This window comes from Limanda limanda, chromosome 20, assembly GCF_963576545.1.
Source record: "Limanda limanda chromosome 20, fLimLim1.1, whole genome shotgun sequence".
Classification (NCBI taxonomy): domain Eukaryota; kingdom Metazoa; phylum Chordata; class Actinopteri; order Pleuronectiformes; family Pleuronectidae; genus Limanda; species Limanda limanda.
Window position 1 is genome coordinate 13,471,668 of NC_083655.1, and position 19,126 is coordinate 13,490,793.

General features: G+C 41.1%; 1 protein-coding gene across 1 annotated transcript in view; it reads right to left on the reverse strand.

Annotated features, from left to right (window-relative positions):
* ctnnd2a (catenin (cadherin-associated protein), delta 2a) overlaps nucleotides 1–19,126 on the reverse strand; it is a 195,540-nt gene that overhangs the window by 140,037 nt on the left and 36,377 nt on the right. Inside the window, exon 2 of the mRNA XM_061094229.1 lies at nucleotides 14,184–14,296. Coding sequence (XP_060950212.1) covers nucleotides 14,184–14,296 — 113 coding nt within the window. The remainder of the gene's footprint in view (nucleotides 1–14,183; nucleotides 14,297–19,126) is intronic.

Sequence of the window (19,126 nt, forward strand, 5' to 3'; positions counted from 1 at the left end):
GACTTTATGGGTAAAATGTGAAACGTTCAGGTTTCTTCTTGGTTATTTCCTGTGCGTTTGTTCTCTTCATCCAACAGACGCCCCATTATTGATTTTACATGAATCCCTTTGATGATTGATGATGTAATTTCTGCATGCATGAGGAGGAAAATATACAGTTTGTGGTAACGACTACAGGTGAATAACAGGCCTGTAGCTTGCAATCAGTATATTGATTGCAGAAACATCTGTGATTGTGATGTTGCATTGAGGAAGAGGATTTTCATTCAGTCCACGTTTCACTTCCATGGGGACAACAGCAAACAAATTGAGGTGCCTCTAAAACCTTTTCAAACGCGAAAAACCTCCTGGTGTTATTTCAGCCTATTCTGGATCACACTCAGATGTATTTTTTGTCGTTGCAAATGACTGACATTGAGAAAAATTGGAATAACAGTAGTACGAAAAAATGAAATGACTAGTAGTGGAGGACTGTGTGAATTGTATTCTTTCTCATTTTCCACACTAGGTGTACTTACTCTCTTAGAGAGAGAGAGAGAGAGAAAAGCACTGCATGTGGTTTTGCTGGCTGCGTCTGTATTAGGATGATGATGAGTCAGGTGGTTACAGTGACGGGGGGTTTTGTTTATAAGATGTTGATAAGTTACAAACATGGATGGTAGAGCAGAGGGGCTAAATGCCCAGCGGCAGCCATTACTACTTTGGCTGTCCAGCAACCCTGAGTGGAACTCGACCACTGTTCAGGAGGTCTTCCTGAACCCCAGAGAGAGGCAGAGAACAACAGCCACCTGTTCGTATATGCCAAGAGTATGGGACTCCATTTAAAAACCTCCATGTTCAATGTCACTATTAACTAATTTGGTCTATTCGATGCAATATTGGAATTGCTGAATTATGAAACTAAACAACAAATAATCTAGACCTAGAATTTGGTCCTTACTGCATCCTCGTTTCATTATACAGACTTATTTTGTGTGGAAAATAGGCAGGACAGTGACCTGAGGACTAGAACATAAGACCAGATGTCACCCTTAGCACATTAAAGCACAGAGACAGCTGGCTTCAAAACAGATAAAAAAGTTGTTTTCTGAGTAAGACCTAAACAGGCCATTTCATAGTAGATATACATGGGCCATGTTCAACATGATTGAACGTTTAAGTTTATAAAGCCACTAGCTTTATATGGGACTGGAAATACAGACCAATGAAAGGAGACAGGGCCGTGAAGAAACAAAAACAAATTAGCACAAAGCAAACTATCAGGCACCTTAAAAGCCTCAGGGCGTCTACAGCTATAAACAAGTTACGTTTAAGACTTTTTAAGACCTTTTTAACATCACTTGAAATCAAGTTCATGATCAATCTCTGTTAGATTCCACTGCCTTTATCCCTGTTTTTCCTAGTTTGAAAGACTTTCGACACACACCATGTTCTTAGACTAGCAAGTACGCTGTCTGGAAAGGTTTTAGTTTGACCCATAAACTTACCCATTGAAAGACTATTGCCGCAGCCCACACTGGAACTAATGATTCGTCTTCTCGCGGGTTGTAGAGTGGAGACATCTTTGTAGAGTACTTTGGTGGTAATGTGTTTTAAAAACTAAGACCTATCCAATCTGAATAGTATTTATTTTACTTAATATGGTTTCTTATTTGTAAAATTGAAATGCAAGACATTTAAAGACTTTTTAAGGACTTGCAGTCACCCTGACCATAAATTGAAATCTCAAGACAGACTTCTTTGTCGACAATACCAAAAACCCTTTTTTGCATTTTCGAACATTGCGGAACAAGATCTACACATTAGAAAAGGTTTTGAAAAGGTTTTTGGAAACACTGTTGAAATACGTACATGTATGCATAATAATAAGCTAGAATTAATATTTATTTAATTCCTTAACATGTAAACAATGCACATTCACAGAGGATTTCACATTCCGGGATCCCCTCTATGCACAGTTTGTATACAAGCTGATTATGTCAGGTTTGAATCATCGTCTGACTCTCAACGCCGAAGATGCCGTGTGAGTCACTGGGTTACGATGCAAAAACAAAAATCGATGTAGAAGCATCCAGAGCAGGTGATAAAAGTCACAATGAAAAATGTAATCAAAGAATCCAGTTATGGCTCTTGGGAGGATTCTGCCCCCACATCCAACCCCTGGCCCAAAGGAAATAAAACCTGCTTGCTCCTCGTGATCTAAATCCTCTGAAGTCTTTGTGGGAAGATGAGGCTTTGTTCAGCGCATCACAGTATACAGCAGTACTGCTTTATGCCTCAGTTAATGAATCAAATCAATCATTTGTCCCGTCTTTTTGTTTGGTATCAAACTGCTGAAGGCTTTCGTATTCATGCAGGCAGCAGAGGTAACGAGGCTGAATAAAAGCTCGGAGACGAAACAGACACTTTGTCTTTTTTGTCGATTGTTGTCCCCTTTACATTGTCGTTATGTATTAATGACAAAGTGTTGGTGTGTTGGCAAAGATAAAGAGGGAGAACTTGAGTTTGTGTAGAGGCCAGGCTCTATTGTGTGCACACGGATAGACACTAACACAACCTGTCGATGGAATACATGCACAACCTATCGCCCACATGACCTCAACTCCACGAGTGAAAAACCTTTCATCAAACTGCTCCAGGCATTGATTCCTTTGGCCTCAGGGTGTTGTTCCTGAGGAGGACGACCTCACTCACTCTCTGCTCTCTCAATCCTTTCTGAAATATTGTACAAATGCAGGTGAGAGCTTTCTGAGGATCTCAGAATTGACTGAAAGGAGCCATGTTTCTGAGTCTCACATCACATCGGGCATATACAAATTCACTGGGACAAATATCTTCATTCCTGAGTTAGCATTTATCATTTAGCTTATCATTTACCCTAGTTGCTATTTAGGAGAATCTCTGGGGCACATCAACTCCCCTTATATAATCTCCTACCTCAATCTCCCCACCAGCAATCAACAACCTAGAGATATTTGTTTCACCATCATAGAGAACTGATGAAACCAGGTGATACTTTTAATTAAGAAACCAAAGAATATTAGCTTTGAACGCTCCAAATACCTGACTCATCAAGAGCACATTTCTGTCAATTAATTGAGTTCAACAGTTTTCAACTAATAGGTACAGCTCAGATTGTAAGTGTTAGACCAATGCCAAAATTATTACTGTATTGTACAGGTAACACATTTATTATGTGTGGCATGCATGTAACACATTTTACTGACTCGTCTTTCCCCCTCAAATTCCCCTACACACTCTTGTCCCAAACAATTGTGACACAGCTGACAAAAAGTTACAACCACACACCAGAAAAAAGCAAAGAAGAAGAAGAGGAATCGTAACAGTTTTGGCACCGGCTTGGACTTGTGCGCACTTCTTAACCATGACAAACCACTTGCAGAGGTCTATCCATAGTTTCCTGCAGAATGCTTTGTCTTTACCAACAGTCTCTGCGATGTCCCTCCAGGATATGCTCCCTCATTATTGACATTAATCAGTATAGAAATGTCTGTGGAGATGCACCCGTTTGCAGACACTTGCCTCCGGCTCAATCCATGCTGTGTTACACATGCTCCAAGACAAAAACGCTAGGAGGTGTGCGACCAGCTGAAACAACGCCGTGGGCAAGGACAGGAATGACGAGCATTGGCTGGATGGTAAATCCATGTGATTGAGTGGCTTTCCTTCAGCTTTGAGACATTCTGTTAGGCCAGCTTATGTTGACAAGGGATCAAATTTGGGTACTAGTGTAATTCTACCATTGTTAAATTAGTATGACCAAATATTAATATAAGTTGGATATAGCAAACAAGTTGAATCAACGTTAATAAATGGATTCAAATTCAATACATTAAGTTGGACAAACACAATTGCTCAATGCTGAGAGAACGTTTATTTTTTCTGTCAAAACAAACAAAACACTAACTCATTCCCGAATACCCATTAAGTGTCTTATTATATAACCTCTGGGGAGACATTACCTTCCCCAACACGGTTGCAATTTCTCTTTGTGCCTCTTTCTCTTTCCCCTCTGTTCCAACTCCTCACCTTGATTTTTGGGCTCTTTCTTGCTGCGTCATTTTATAAATCTCTCAGGGGTTGTCTCAGTATTTGTCTCAGAGGTTTTCTCAGTCGTTGTCTCAGTATCTGTCTCAGTGTTTGTCTCAGTGGTTGTCTCAGAGGTTGTCTCAGTATTTGTCTCAGTGGTTGTCTCAGAGGTTGTCTCAGTGGTTGTCTCAGAGGTTGTCTCTCCGCTTCTCAAACACACACAGTTTTTCTCCCCATGTCTGCCACTCTGGCATGGTTTCACTGGTTCTTATCTATTCTCCCCACTATCTAGTGCTGAGGGAAGATAAGCATGCATTTGCATGTTTAATGAACCAAACAACCCCAATTCCCCACAGCATGAGGACACACACACACACACACACAAAAACTGTTTCACTATTCCCGTGGGGGACACTCACTGACATAATGCATTCACTAGTCTTTTACCAACCTTGATGTCTATCTTTAACTATGTCTTTATGCCTAACCAAAATCTTAATCTAACCCTAGTAAGTCTTTAAAAGTGTCCACCTGTGGGGACCTCACGTTTTCAGTTTGCATTAAGGTTGAAGTCCCCAATGGGCTATGTAAGCAATACACACACACACACACACATGTTGCTACTGCTGCTGTTGGCCTTGAAGGCTTCTGTATCCTTGCAACTGACATGGAGTCACCAGCTGCTGACTCCTACAGGAATAAACATTGCCAACCTACTTGCCTTCTCGTTGACAGCTGGAATGACAGGCAGTGGACAGAATCCTTGACAGAGACTGTAGGACGAAATAATCTGATATCTACGTGGAAAAAATACATCACAAATAGCCGAATTCTTGAATAGAGAAAACATTTTAGTAGTTAAATAGGAGTTAACCTGGCTGCTAGCAGTGCTGTCAGGCCCTTTTTAAGAAGTACAAAGTGTGATGAAGGGTTTCTTCATACACAGTGAAATGTTAGAAGATGCACTCACTGAAATGCAAATAAGTAGTGAGCAGAGACACATATATGTGAAGGAGAAATAAAACAACACAGAGAGGCATACAGAAAGATAGACAGTGGGAACATAAGCGTTGTGAGGGAGGACGCCACTGGCCACCGTTATTCTCAACTGCAATGCATCATTAGTCAGTAGCATGACTCGTGGTATCATCATCACTTACACGGACACGGACACGGACACACACACACACACACACACACACACACACACACACACACACACACACACACACACACACACACACACACACACACACACACACACACACACACACACACACACACACACACACACACACACACACACGGAATATAATGCAGGGGCCTATAATTTGAGTTCTCTCTATGCAGCATTTTGCTGAGCTTGTAAAAACGCCTGCAGCTAATGGTGTGATGGATCCCTCTATTATAACCCGACGCAGGGGCAGAGAGTGGGGTAGAGTCAGATAAAGGGAAGTAATTGGGCAGTATTTTAGTTGTGGTGAAAACAGGAAGGTGAACAGGAAGAGAGCACATAAAAAGCCATAAAATGATATGTGCATGATGAAGTCAAAGGGCTGTTTGAATGTGATAAACCTGACCTGATCCCATATGTGTGCAGTATGTGAGTGAAGCTGTTTCACATTCAAGTGCAGAAATGATTACAATATTCAAGGGTTCCTACTGTGTAGCATGCAATTGATTGTTGAGGACCACACTTTGATTAGGTCATTAAAAAGGACAAAGCAGTAAATTCAAAGAACGAAACAAATGTATATTGGTAGATAAAAACGCGGCACTTTCAACTTGTATTTTTCTTTTCATTTTGACAGCTGTGCAGTGGGGTGCTGTGAATTCCATTTGCTCGCTCGGTCCACAACATTACTCCAGACCTCAATATCTCAGTGACTGTTGTTCACGGCTTGACATTATAGACTGTGAAATGATTGGAATTCTGTGAAATGTGCCCACCATCCATTCGTGCTCCCCAATGGATGAATCGTAACTTATTAAAACTTATAACTGTCCATTTGTGATCAAATCGCTCAGGACGGAAGTTAATAAAAGTCTAAACTGGACATCAGAGCCAGTCACTGCGGTTACATGTGTCCGATTGAAACCCGATTTCTGGCGTTGTCGGGTTTCAATCGAAGATCCATGTCATGTAACTCCACAAATCTAGATTTCTTGTGTCCGACTGAAGTCGGATAACCACCCCCAGATAAGTAGATCGGATTTGGCTGTATATCGGACAACGCGCGCATGTAACTCTGGAAGCTAGACAACAACTGGAGAAGACGTCTTTGCGCATGCTTGAGATCCTGCCCCCCCTCCTCCCTCCCTCCCTCCCTGGCCGTGACCCGGAAGTCGACACGTAGATAAAATGTCGCTGCCCGGTGCCGGCCGGCACTCGCCATTACCATTCTAATCAAATGCGCCGTTCGCATTCGCAGTACTCCTAGAGTAAACATGCACAACATCATGTAGAGGGACGTAGCTTCACCTTGCTCTCCGTTCATCATCTTTCTCGCATGCTGAGTTGAAGGCTGTTGTTGTTTTTGTGTTGCTAGTGGTGACGAGGTCAAGCGGAAATGGCAGGATCACCACTAGCTGTAATGAAAACAGCGCCACCTATCGTAGCGGGGTATGAAATGCTTTCGGACAAGAGTCGGATTTCTCAGTGCCATGTACCCTGAGATAGAGCAGTTAACCCCCCATGGATAGAGAAACCCGATTTCGGCCGAAATCGGGTTTCTGCCATCATGTAAACGTAGTGACTGACATGTAGCTGGAGAATAGAGTTACTACACAGATGCCAGATGGGCTCAGAAGAGAAGAGAACACAAGAGCAAACAGAAAAGAAGCTGCAGCAAGTTGGACAAAAACATGACTGAATGACAGACAAGCGGGGGGCTTTCTCTGAATGTTTCTGGCACTCTCTGTGTGCCTGGGGTCCATTAGCAGCTGTGATCAAGTGTGTGAAGACTAAGCCCATACCAGTGGTGTGAATGTCTGCTCCTCAGGGTGGGACAACTTTATAGTCTAGTAAGTCTGTTTGCCTCTGAGAAAAGTCCTGGCCACAGGGTGAGGACATGTGTGCGCATGCATGTGTGCGCATGTGTGTGTGTGATCATGTGTGGGGCACAAAAAGTGGAGCTGGCCGCTGCTGGTGTGGAACTAAATGTCACAGATTGATTAGAATAAATAGTCCAAAAGAAGCTGGGCACTCGCATACAGCCGGGAAGTGTTTGTGTGTGGTGACATGATTGTCTTCACTCGTCTTCACCCGTCCCCCACACACTCACTCTCTCAGCCAAACACACACACACACTCGCTCTCTCTCTCTCACACACACACAGACACACACGTTTCTTGGATACCTGGGCTTTACCTTTCTCCGACCTCCCCGAGGGGTCTTTGGGCAGATGTCGAACAACACAATCAGAAAGCTGTTACTGCCTCAGGACATGAACTTTACACCTCACACTCCTTTCTCTTATGCTCTCCTTCACACACACGTATCAATGCACAATATGCATGTGCTGCCAAAACTAATTTATCAGGGATTAGAGTTTCTGACCACCCATACTTTTCTTTTTTACTGCCTCCTTGTCACTGTCTGAATATATATATATATATATATAACATGCATCCACCCATATAAGACCATATTGTTATCAGTCTCTTCTCTGCCTTGTGATTCTATGTTACGCACATAAACTGTCAACAGCAGCAGAAAAAAAGAATCAGTGACTCCTGAAGCCATAATCCACAGGTTTCAGCCATAGACAAAATAAAGATGGACAAAATGACTGCTCTCCTATAGTGAAGCCCCCTGATGGCTGGCTGTGTTATAGGTCATAAATCCCACCTCCTCCTTGTTAACAGATGGGAACTAAATGGTCTAAAAAGTCAAAATACAGATTAAATACATTTTGAAAAGATGATTTCTGTCATTTTAGTTGTAGTTCCTATCAAACTGATACGATTATTTTTAATTTAATTCGACAAAAACGGAGTCAAACGTCATTACTGACAGCTGAGACTTATGATACGTCGAGTACATCGATGGGACAAATATCTACTGAGGCTCCACCCCCATCGCAACTGCTAATACAGTCTGGCTCCAAATAGTCAAAAGGGCATCATATTTATCTGGTATATTTTGGGTTCATTTCTGGATAGTGGGAGATGTGTCATCGGCTTTTAACCCTAATACTAATACATGACAGCAGCAAACATAAGACAACACATATATGGCCAACAGATCTCTTCAAAAAAGTACACATTAACACACCAACACATGCACTTCCCGATATCCACATCATACTGTATAAGTTGAGAGAACACGTGGCGATTCAGTTCATCCGCACAGTGATAATACAGTAAAACAAAAATAACATCTGTCTTACAGAAGAACATTAGAGAGGATAGAGAGATAGATGTGTGCAGCAAGAGAATGACAAATGTGAGAGACAATAAGACAATGAGAACGAGCATAAGACAGAGAGCAAGAGAACAGGAAAAAAATGGAAGATAATAAATCAATGAACCTATTCTGTGGCTGCCACGGGGTAATGAAAGCTATTTATTTGCCATCTTTCTCTTTCTCCGTCTCTTTCTTCCTCTCTTTTTCCCTCTCTCTCTCTGCATTGCTTTTCCCCATGCACCTTCAGCATTGATAGTCTCATCTCTCTCCACTAAACGCTAATAATTCCATGAAGCACAACAAAACAGTCTCTTAGAGACCACATTTGTTTCGCGCAGCTTCCTGTGTCAGCTACACACCAATGGATGGGCGGCCTTCCTTTGGCTTGGCTTCTTGTTATCTGACGTGACCTTTCCGCCATAAAATAATTGGCAAATTATAATAGACTTTCATGTGCTATGTCCTTTTTAATTAATGGCATAGCTTTACAACACCATTATTCTGTCTTGTTCTCACTGTGGATTATTTGTTCTAAAGCATAATTGATTACTGAATATCCAGATTCCATCATCTATCATGTGATATGTAAATACTTCTAATACTACCCAGAATGCATCAAGATGGTACTGTGTATGCTTGTAGCCAGTAGAATACAGTAAATCTGTAACCTATGCAGCACCTTATATATATGGCCTTGATATTCTCCTACCCCAAGTCACAGTTCGCTTCCCAACAGTTAAATGTTCAAAACTAGAATGGCACTCAGTACATTGCATACTTCTGCCAAGGCAACAACAGTGACCTCAAATCCAATCAAGCTGCAGCAGAATGCACACAGTGGAAGATGTCAGTGCCTTAAATATGCCGCATTTCTTTCATCAAAATCTTTATTCCCTGAGGAAATAACAGAACATTCTGAAAAATGCCTTATAGTCCCCATGTAAACAAAAGTAATAAAGACATCCTGGATTAGCCACTTCATCCAGATCAATACCAACATTTAATGGATTCTATCTTTCTGTTTCCTTATTCTTTCCATTGACAATTACAATTATTACTGCTTAATGATGATCAATAGGGGACTTTAAGTTAAGTGTTACTAGGCAAGGTGTACAAGTTTATAAAATAATTATTTATTCTGCGCACACAGCGAGGTGGTAAATTTAGAGTAAATTACAGAAACATGTGATTCACAAATCTTAACCGTCCATTATTTTTGGGAGGGCATCCTCACAATGGTGAACAAAAGACTAATCAAATTAAAATACATCAACCTTAACTTCCTCTTCAGTAGAACACTGAACGCTTGCACTGCACAGCCAGTCGGGCAGAGGAGACAGCAGGGGCAAACGTTTCCCACTGGCTGCCACTTACCACTAATGTTAGAAAAATGATGAATTAGTCTCGGCATGGTGTTTGGAGTCTACGTGTTTGCATGTGGGTGTATATGTGTGCCAGAGTGTGTGTTTCTTCTTGTAAAGTGTTCTGTCGCATGCCAACAGCTCACAGTGTGAACAGATGTTAGTCAGTAATGCCCTGGGTTTCTGCATCACAGTCAGGCATTTTTTTTCCAGGGTCCTCAGCTCTGAGAAGGAGTCAGTGGAGATGCCTGAATTGCTTTTTTGACCGGAACTCAACTAAGGACACGCAGGCTCACAGCGGCTGCCAAAGAGCAGACACAGACTCAAACACAGCACTCGCTCAAAGCATTTGAAATACAAACCCACAAACAGAGACGATACACAACTCCACACATTTGGAAAATAGCACACAGACACACAAAACTACAGGTTAACATGAGGCACATTTAACTTGACAGGCTTCTAACAGGGTAATGGACGCACTGAGTGTTTATAGAAGCAATAGCTTTACGGCCACAAAAAAAAAAAATCTGAGTGAATCGGTAAGCAAGTTGTAGGGTAAAGAGGTTAAACCAAATGGCTTAGAAAAAGACTGTCACTCCCTCAATCACAGTCAGATTACCCCCAGAAAAATCCTACCCGCATCCATAAAGATGTTATTTTCCATGGCAGAAGGGCAGGATTCAACATAAACTTTTTTAATGTGTATGTATATATATATATATATATATATATATATATATATATATATATATATACACATAAATATTTGTCATTTATAGTCACATTTTGTTATTTTGTAATCTTGGGGACTCTTCTTCCTGATCAACTTTGTGGCCAGTTTTTAAATACCTAAAAAGTTGGCCGACAATTTAGGCACTCAAATCGATAGAGTGGCCTTTGATGGAGTCAAATTCTCAGGCTGAATTATTACGTCAGTCTGCCCCGGCAAAGACTCAAATCTGCTTCCCTTCATTTTTACCCTTTGCTCCATTAAAACACCTTTTCACTCAGATCCAGCCAGCTATATTTAGCTGCTGCCTGTCACTGAAGCCCTGATGAAGGAGAAGAAAATGAGTGGTGATGTAGGAGACCATGGGAAAGGTTAGCGCTGTCTCTTTGAATAGAATCAGACACACTCTCTGATCATTCACAGTAATACTGCAGACTTGTATATCTATACTTTTGGATTCAAAGAAATATTAGAGATGGAAAAAAAAACCTGTTGTTACAAATTGCATCATCAACATGGATCAAAATATGCAAACTCAGAAGTGGGCTGTAACATGTGTATGCATAAACATAAAAGAAAGAAAAATTTACATAATACATTTGAGTTAGCATGCAGAGACAGATTTGAGCACACATTTGGATGGATGTGGACTCTTACACTAGTGTTCCTTCAATATTACATCCCGAATTGATATCGTAAGTTGATATTGTTAGTCCCACCCCTTATCGAGTTTGATTGGTCAGAGAGGGGAGTTACATATACGAGCTTGGTTGTCTCCCCTAAAGTTGAAATGGTTTTGACAAAGAAGGCCACAATATACGCTGAGTATATTTTTGAGGAGATTGAGCATGATGACACTTTCATCAAATGAACTCAATCAATTACACAAGATTAGATGAAATTGGTTTAATTTTATCGCTCATCAATCTACAATCAATAGACCATAATGACCTAATCTTTTTTTTTTGTGAAATTATTCAGTAAACACTGACAAATGGCATTAATAGAAGTCTTTGTTATACTATTTAAATAAGCACTGGTTTCTTCCATTTCCTCTTGATCATCTTTGAGCTGTTTCTACACCTTGTTTGAGTCTATCCATGGTAAATTTATTTGACTCAAATATAAGGTCTTACTGATGATAATACATAGCCGATTAAAACTCAAACCATGGGGTCAAAGGAACTGCTCTGAGAAACACCTGGAGAAAAGGTAAAAATAATTCTGCTGAACCGAAGATTCCCGACAGCACAGTCGGTTCTGGTGAAACAAAAATTGAGCAGTTTGGCCTCAATTCTACACGTCATGTCTGGAGGAAACCAGGCGCCCCTCATCACCTGCCGAATGCAATTCTAGGCCCACAGCATGATGCTGATGGCATCTAGCATCATGCTGTGGGGGTGTTTTTCCACAGCAGTGACAGAGATTCTGGTCATTGTTGATGGAGAGCAGAACAAAGCAAAGTACAGAGATTTCCTTAATGAAAACCAGAGAGCTCAAACTGGGCCTATCAAGTTGACCTTCCAACAGGACAATGACCCTGAGCACACAGCCAAGACAGAACAGTAGAGCTCTGGGGACAGCTTTGTAAATGTCCTTGAGTGCCCCAGTCAGAGTCCTGACCTGACCCCAATCAATCTCTGGAGGGAGCTGGAAAGTAACCATCCTACAAACAGTGTCCATCCAACCTGGCAGAATGCGAGAGGATCTCCAGCAAATAGTGGGCGCGAATCCCCAAATCCAGATGTGTGAGGCTTGTTGAGTCATACCCAAGAAAACAACTGAATGGGCTTCAACAAAGGAATTAAAGGATCTGAAGGTTTATGTCAATGTGATGTTTTAGTCTTTCCATTGTAATACGTTGGCAAAAATTCAGTTTTTGCTTTGTAATCATTGATTATTGAGTGACGATGACAGCCTAGTGCAAAACTGTGAAAGAAAGTAAAAGGGGTCTTGATATGTTTTTTAACACACTATGTTAATTTAAATATAACACAATGTGTTTAGGTGGGACATTGAGAATAAAGCAATTGTTATTTTTCTAAATATGTGAAAGAGAAAAAAAATGTACGTGAAGTTAAACTTATATTTACATAAGTGATTTCATGAAGATATTCAGTATCATTTGTTGTGTTTATGTGTTTCACAGTGGAATAAAAACATGGGTTATTTACAACACAAACATACCACAGTAAATTATATAATACTGTATATAATATTAAAAATACAATTACTGTGTTTTTGACAATGGTACTCTGGTTACTTCTATACCACAGCCAAGGTACATTAACAAATTACAGAACTGGTACAAACCGTGGAAGGAAGCATCCAAACTTTTACAAAAACAGCTCTTCTAAGACTTTGCTGCAGCAAACAGAATGAATTGGGAAAGTTCAAAAGTGTTTTTTTTTTCCACAGTGTGCTCTGTTCCGCTGCCCCAGGGTTGTGTACTTATGCAATAAGCTGCCTCAGGGAGCCAGAGGGAAGCTGAATTTATGAACTTCACTCTTTGACATGACAGAAATAATTCATACAAACACAAAATAAGTCACAAACGTAGACACACACACACACACACACACACACAAACACAAAACAAAACGTCACAAAGTAAATAATTTATAACCACAATCTTTATTTACGCTGATTTTTTTCTCGAGGAAGGCAAAGCCTCTACGAAATAAAATATGAGAGAAGAGTCATTTAGTAAGAAAGGGGAGGATAATAAGCTAAAGGTTTGAGCTGTTGAGCATAAAATTCTGAATTTGCATGCTCACATATATCTCTCCCCTCACTGCTTCATCTTGACTGTCTCTCTCTGTTAAGAGCCCTCTTTCTCTCATCTGAAAACTGTTTGAGCAGCAGAAAGGTCAGACTTAATTGGGAAACATAATGAAATATTTTCAAGGGTCTCGGGCTGTGGCTGATATGCTAATTATTCTTGGAATATGTGGAGAGGGGTTCCAGGAAGTGTGATACTATGACCTGACCAGAGATTCTGTTGCAAAGCAAAGTCGTTTGTGTGCAACTCTGCAACACTGCCAGTGGTTGTGATGCATTTGTGATGTATGGTCCTAGAAAACTGTGTTTGTGGGCATATTTGTGCGTTTGTGAAGTGTGTCATCATACTCACAACATTGTTAAGTCATGCGTTTGTCTTAAATTATGTATTTTTAACATAAGCTTAGTGTTATTTAACATTTGTGCGTGTCTGAGCTTGTGTGTTTGTGTGTGTTTGTGCGATTTTGTCTACAACCCCAGTTTAATCTAAATCCGTCCAGCTGTTGATTGCACCCCACAGCAGGGGATCTCAGGAGAACACACACACGCCCTAGGTGTATTGCAGCTACATACACACACTGAGGGTATTCTCCTCAGTATGTGTTGTGTGTTTGAGTGTGCAGTACAGTACATCAGGGTAGTATAATATGGAGGTCAGCGTTGGCAACGCGAGGGACATGGTTCTGTTATTCTCTAACTTTGCACAAGCACACAAAGACATCCTCTCCATGCAAAACCTAACCAGCCCACACACAAGAGGGGGGCAGTATGTGTTACCTGATCCCCACTTCCACCCCACCACACACACAAAGGAAGATGGATAAAGAGAGAGGAGGGGGTTGCATGTTACCTGATGCTGCTCATGCTGCCTGCCTCTGATCCAAGTTTGCATCTCTCCAGCTGGGTGGCAACGATCTGACGCTCAGCCTCAAGTTCCCTGGTCAGCCGTTCAAACTGAAGCTCCTGAAGAGATAAAGGGGAACAAAGTGTGCGTTAGACAGAGCGAGAGAAAATGATGGGATTCTTGTGGGAAGCAGAACCGTGCTTATGCATGTTACCGCATGGAAGCATATCAATAGTGCAGCGAATTCAAGCCCACTGAGGACAGTGTGTACGTGCATCCTAGTGTGTGTGTATGTGGGACCAAGGGAGAGTGTGTGAGCGAATAAGTAGGGATAGTGTGCGCTGGTTTGATTGGTTTTCTCAAAGCCATTTGAAGCTCTGAATGAGTTGATCCCTAGTCTATCTCAAGTCTCCCACTTCAATCCCCTCTCCTCCCAAAACACTACAGAGCACAATGCAATTCATCTCCCCCCCTTTTCACACATGCTTACAGCAATTTACTCATATCTGTACAGTCTCTCTCCCTCTTTCTTCCTACACACAAAGTACACAGGGAAACCCCTGACATATACAGTACATGTGTAGTACTAGTGGAGGTAGATATTTTATGGTACTGTGGCAAATCCTTTCCTCTTTGAAGTGTTACCACAATGTTAATAAACAAAATTTGAATTTCAGTTGCCAAATTTATAGCACATTACAGTTATGCACAGTGTTGTGACTAAGTTTCATCTTTTACATAATATTAGAGAAATATAAAATACTACAATATAATATAGTGCTTTTCTATCAGAGGTTAAACCCCAAATGCTCACTTTCCGCTTGTGTTGCAAACCTGTTGATCGAGGAAAATTGGATGATAAGGCCAGGAAAATATATTTATTATTTATTCCTGTATATTTTTATAGACAAATCTATACTTCCTGGCACTCACAAGGAATCATCATGTCAAGCCACTGTCGGCATCCACTTGGACATTCACAATTGAAATGATCAGAATTGTTGAACCGGTAAAGTGCATATGATGTACATGCTATTTCAAAATAGCAGCTCTTTCACGGCCGAGCAGTTCTGAATAGAAAATGCTGCAGACAATGGCATTCTTATTTCTGATTCTAATAATTTAATTTGGGAAGAGGTCCTACCACAAGGCTCCCGACCAGAGAGTGCAGGAGACAGGTACAGATGAGGGTAGTAAAAATTTGTATTGAGGGATGAGATAAAGAGAAAGACTGATGTTGCGGACAATGTCACTGCGTTCTTCAAGGTACCATATAGCCGTTTTGCCACTGGTCAAACAATGTGCTAACATCCTATAACATCTGTTTTTTGTCTGCAACGTAAATGGATATAATCAGCATTCGCTCCTGCGTCACATGACTCTGCAGTAGACACAGGTTTTTAAATCGGCTCCATGTCCAATCTGCAGTGTCAAGCATGACACCTGAGGCAATGAGCTAATTTCATCTTCTTCGTTGTTTTCGCAGTCTAATGCTGACGCTGCCCTTTTCATGTTAGGGTTAGCCCCTCAAATAGCACCATTCATCACGTACTGTATGGTACTCTCATATACTGTAAGCTCAAATAAAATGATATACACATAAACAACAAACTAGCTGTTTCAGCCACCCCTTTGATTCACGAAGCGAGGTGACGCCCAGAAAGTGAGCGGGGTCTACTAAACTCTGTGGACCCATAATTTTAAATTACCGCTTTGTTTTTTCAGTGAGTTGCCGCCTCTCAAAGCCCTGCTCCGCTCCCCCACTGCAGACTGCTTTGTCACCTTGCCACAGCTGTAACTATATTAAATTCTTAAGGTGTAAAAATGTAAATCCCTGCACCCTAAGTAGCATTATGCTAATTAGAGGTCTATATAATACCTGAACAGCATAAAAACCTTCTACAGTACCAGGGTAAATGCCTGAATGCCAGAGCGGATGAAAAAATCTGTTACGTCAAGTCTGTGTTGAGGTGAAATTTGTTAAATTATGCATAAACCTTTGTCACATCTTTTCTTTATACAATCCCTTTGGTTAAGGAAGGGCTGTGTTGTTGATCTTGTAGCTACCATGTTCAGTCAGCGTAGCAGCTTCTGTGCTCTTAGCCAATCAGGAGGGTTCATTTAAGTCAGTATGCATGCGGGTTGGTTGAGCCGAGGGAGTTGGGACGGGCTCTGGTTTGTTGTTGGGATCTGCCTGAGGGAGCTTGCCTTTACCCAAGAGCTTTTGTGAAAGAGCACGTTAATAAAGCAAGCGATAAACTGACATCTGGTGTCCTGCTATGTGTGTCAGTGCTACACTGGTGACAGATGTGCCTTCCAGCGTATATATGAAAAATTTGCTTTTCTGAGATGATGCTCAAAGACAAAATACATTGTAAGGACTGACTGTGTCACAGGTATTCATCTTCTCTACATTCCATTCGCTATGTTTTCAATTATTATCTGAATGTGATCCCTCTTAGAACAGCAACTGTTTGATCAGTGTTTAGTAGCATCATCAACTTTACAATGTTATCTCTTTAACTTCATTTATTCTGCATGTGCATTTTACAAAATCCCCCACAAACATTTTCTTTTGTATACAGTATATTTTTACCTCAATATGTGCGTGGATCACATCCCAACTGATGAGAACAATGATGAGCTGGGAGTTTTAGCTCTTTGTGCTCTTTGTGCGTTTCTATCAGAATGCACTAGATGTGGGATTCCACTGTGTTATGCATGTGCTGTGTCCATGTGTCGCCGCCTCCCTCTCAGGAATGAACAGGAAACAGAGCGCAGCAGCCACATGCAGCAACAGTGGTGTCTATGGTAACAGCAGAACCCCCATCCACAAGTCAAGCATAACAAATGAGGTCCTGATTCCTCCTCCGCCCATGCGCCTTCACACACCTGCACTACTCTCAGAGAGTTGATCTGCGTACTGTGTTTCATATCACACAAATCCTCCATACACCAGACTGTTTCATATCAGTTATACATCTACGATACAGTCAGAGCTAGCATGGCAGTGTCAGTGAGTAGCCGACTAGCTGACAGTGTCTTATGTGTAAACATGGCGTTTAAGAGGTATAAGTGTATATCTATATACATGCAGTGGCTTGCTAAATCAATCCCAATGGCAAATGTCATGTACAAATTAAAGCCCATACAGATATGAACTAGCACCTTGTATACACAGGTATATGTTCAGATAAAACTTCCACTTTGGGCCTTCAGTGAGGCATTGGAGGCCCAATACAAGGAGGATATATGACCTCCCTGTGGGGGTGGTCAAGAGAAAAGGAGACAGCGCTACAGGGATCCAGACAGCATTACATTATACGATGGAAAACCCACTGAGACAGCTCTCTTTAGAATAGAAACATGACCTGGTTAATAAAAACAACATAAAAAGTGAATTATTTTACAACCTAGTACTGAAATTTCCATTTGCGGCTTTTCCAAATTTGACTCTGTAAAAAAAAATGTCTCCTGCAGGACAGAAAATAATGGACCAATTGTAAACCAGGTTGATTTCCAGGATCCAGCCTTGTGCAGAGCTCCTTGGGATTTATATTTGGTGTGTCTGCAGGAGTGTGTGTGTATGAACTTTTTCAGCTTGAAAAAGAGTATATTCTCATTATAAAGTGTTTGGGGGGTTTGCCCAAAGACAATAGAACAGAAACACAGACAGCATTTTAAAGCAATAAAATGGGGCTAACACATAGGGACAGAATGCAGGATAACGTAGCTGTGGTCTGTGTATTAGAGCTTTAATGAGATAAATAGCCATCATGGCCTCATATATTGTTTCACCACTGTTAGTGTAAGAACCAGCAGCAATATAGTTATTCTTCTATTTAAGTTAAGTTTCTCATATTATCACCATAAAGCGAGCCTGTGCCATTTGTGTGTTTCTACAGATAAAGTCCAATCATTATAAAGTGGCCTATGGGCAACTATTAACACTGCTGGTTTTTGATGAGAAACAAAAGGCTTTTCAAAAAGAGCTTCGACCTTCTAGATGGGAAGTAACACGCTGTCTCTCTCGCTCCGTCTTTCTTTCACTCGCCTTCCTCAATCAGCTCAAAGGAAAAAAAAAAAACCTGGATGAGATGAGTGGGATGAAGGAGTGGGAAAGAGAAGTGCGATTGGTCGCTGGTAAAAGGTCACTCTCCTCTCCTCCATCACTTCTTTTGCATATTAAACTTCCAGACAGCAACAACCCCTGTTCCTCCTTTTTAATATCATAGCTTTGCGTTCCTGTGTAGTCCTTGTATGGTTCAACTTTAGCCGAGATTCATTTCTCCCCCTACTATTTGTCCGTCACTTTAATGAGTGTGAAAAGTCAACCATGAGTCAGGAGGGAAGTAGTAGGGGAGGATGAAGGGGGACAAAGATTGGAGGACAGAAAAGACAGATGAGACTTTGATGACTCGGTTGATGAAAGTCATATGAGACGATGGCTGAGGGAGGGAGACCTGATCCGCTGCCTCTGCATGCGTTTGCAAGAAAGAGAGAACAAGAAAAATGGAAAGAATGGATGACTGGTCAACACGTGAATCGTTGTATAAGGTGAGAGCTGAGAGTTAGGAATCGATGGAAAGTGGATATTTATCAGCTCTGGCTTCATTCGGTCTGTTTGTTTAATAACACCTGTTTTTTTCCATAAGACATGTTTTGTTATTGTTGTACACAGGGATGTTGCTCTTTCCTATTACAGTGATGAGTGGCACTTACCACACCAGCCTGTGTCTAACAAAATATAATTTACATTAGCAGCAATACCTGAGGGGAGTTCTTTAATGTGATAATGGGTACAACAGTAATGCAATGGACAGCACATCAGTACTGATCATAGCAGTGAGTACTTGCCTAGAGGGATTTATGGCCCATAAAATACACACAATTAATGACAATAATACTGCCAATAAAAGTAATCATCACAAATAGGGAAAGATACCAAA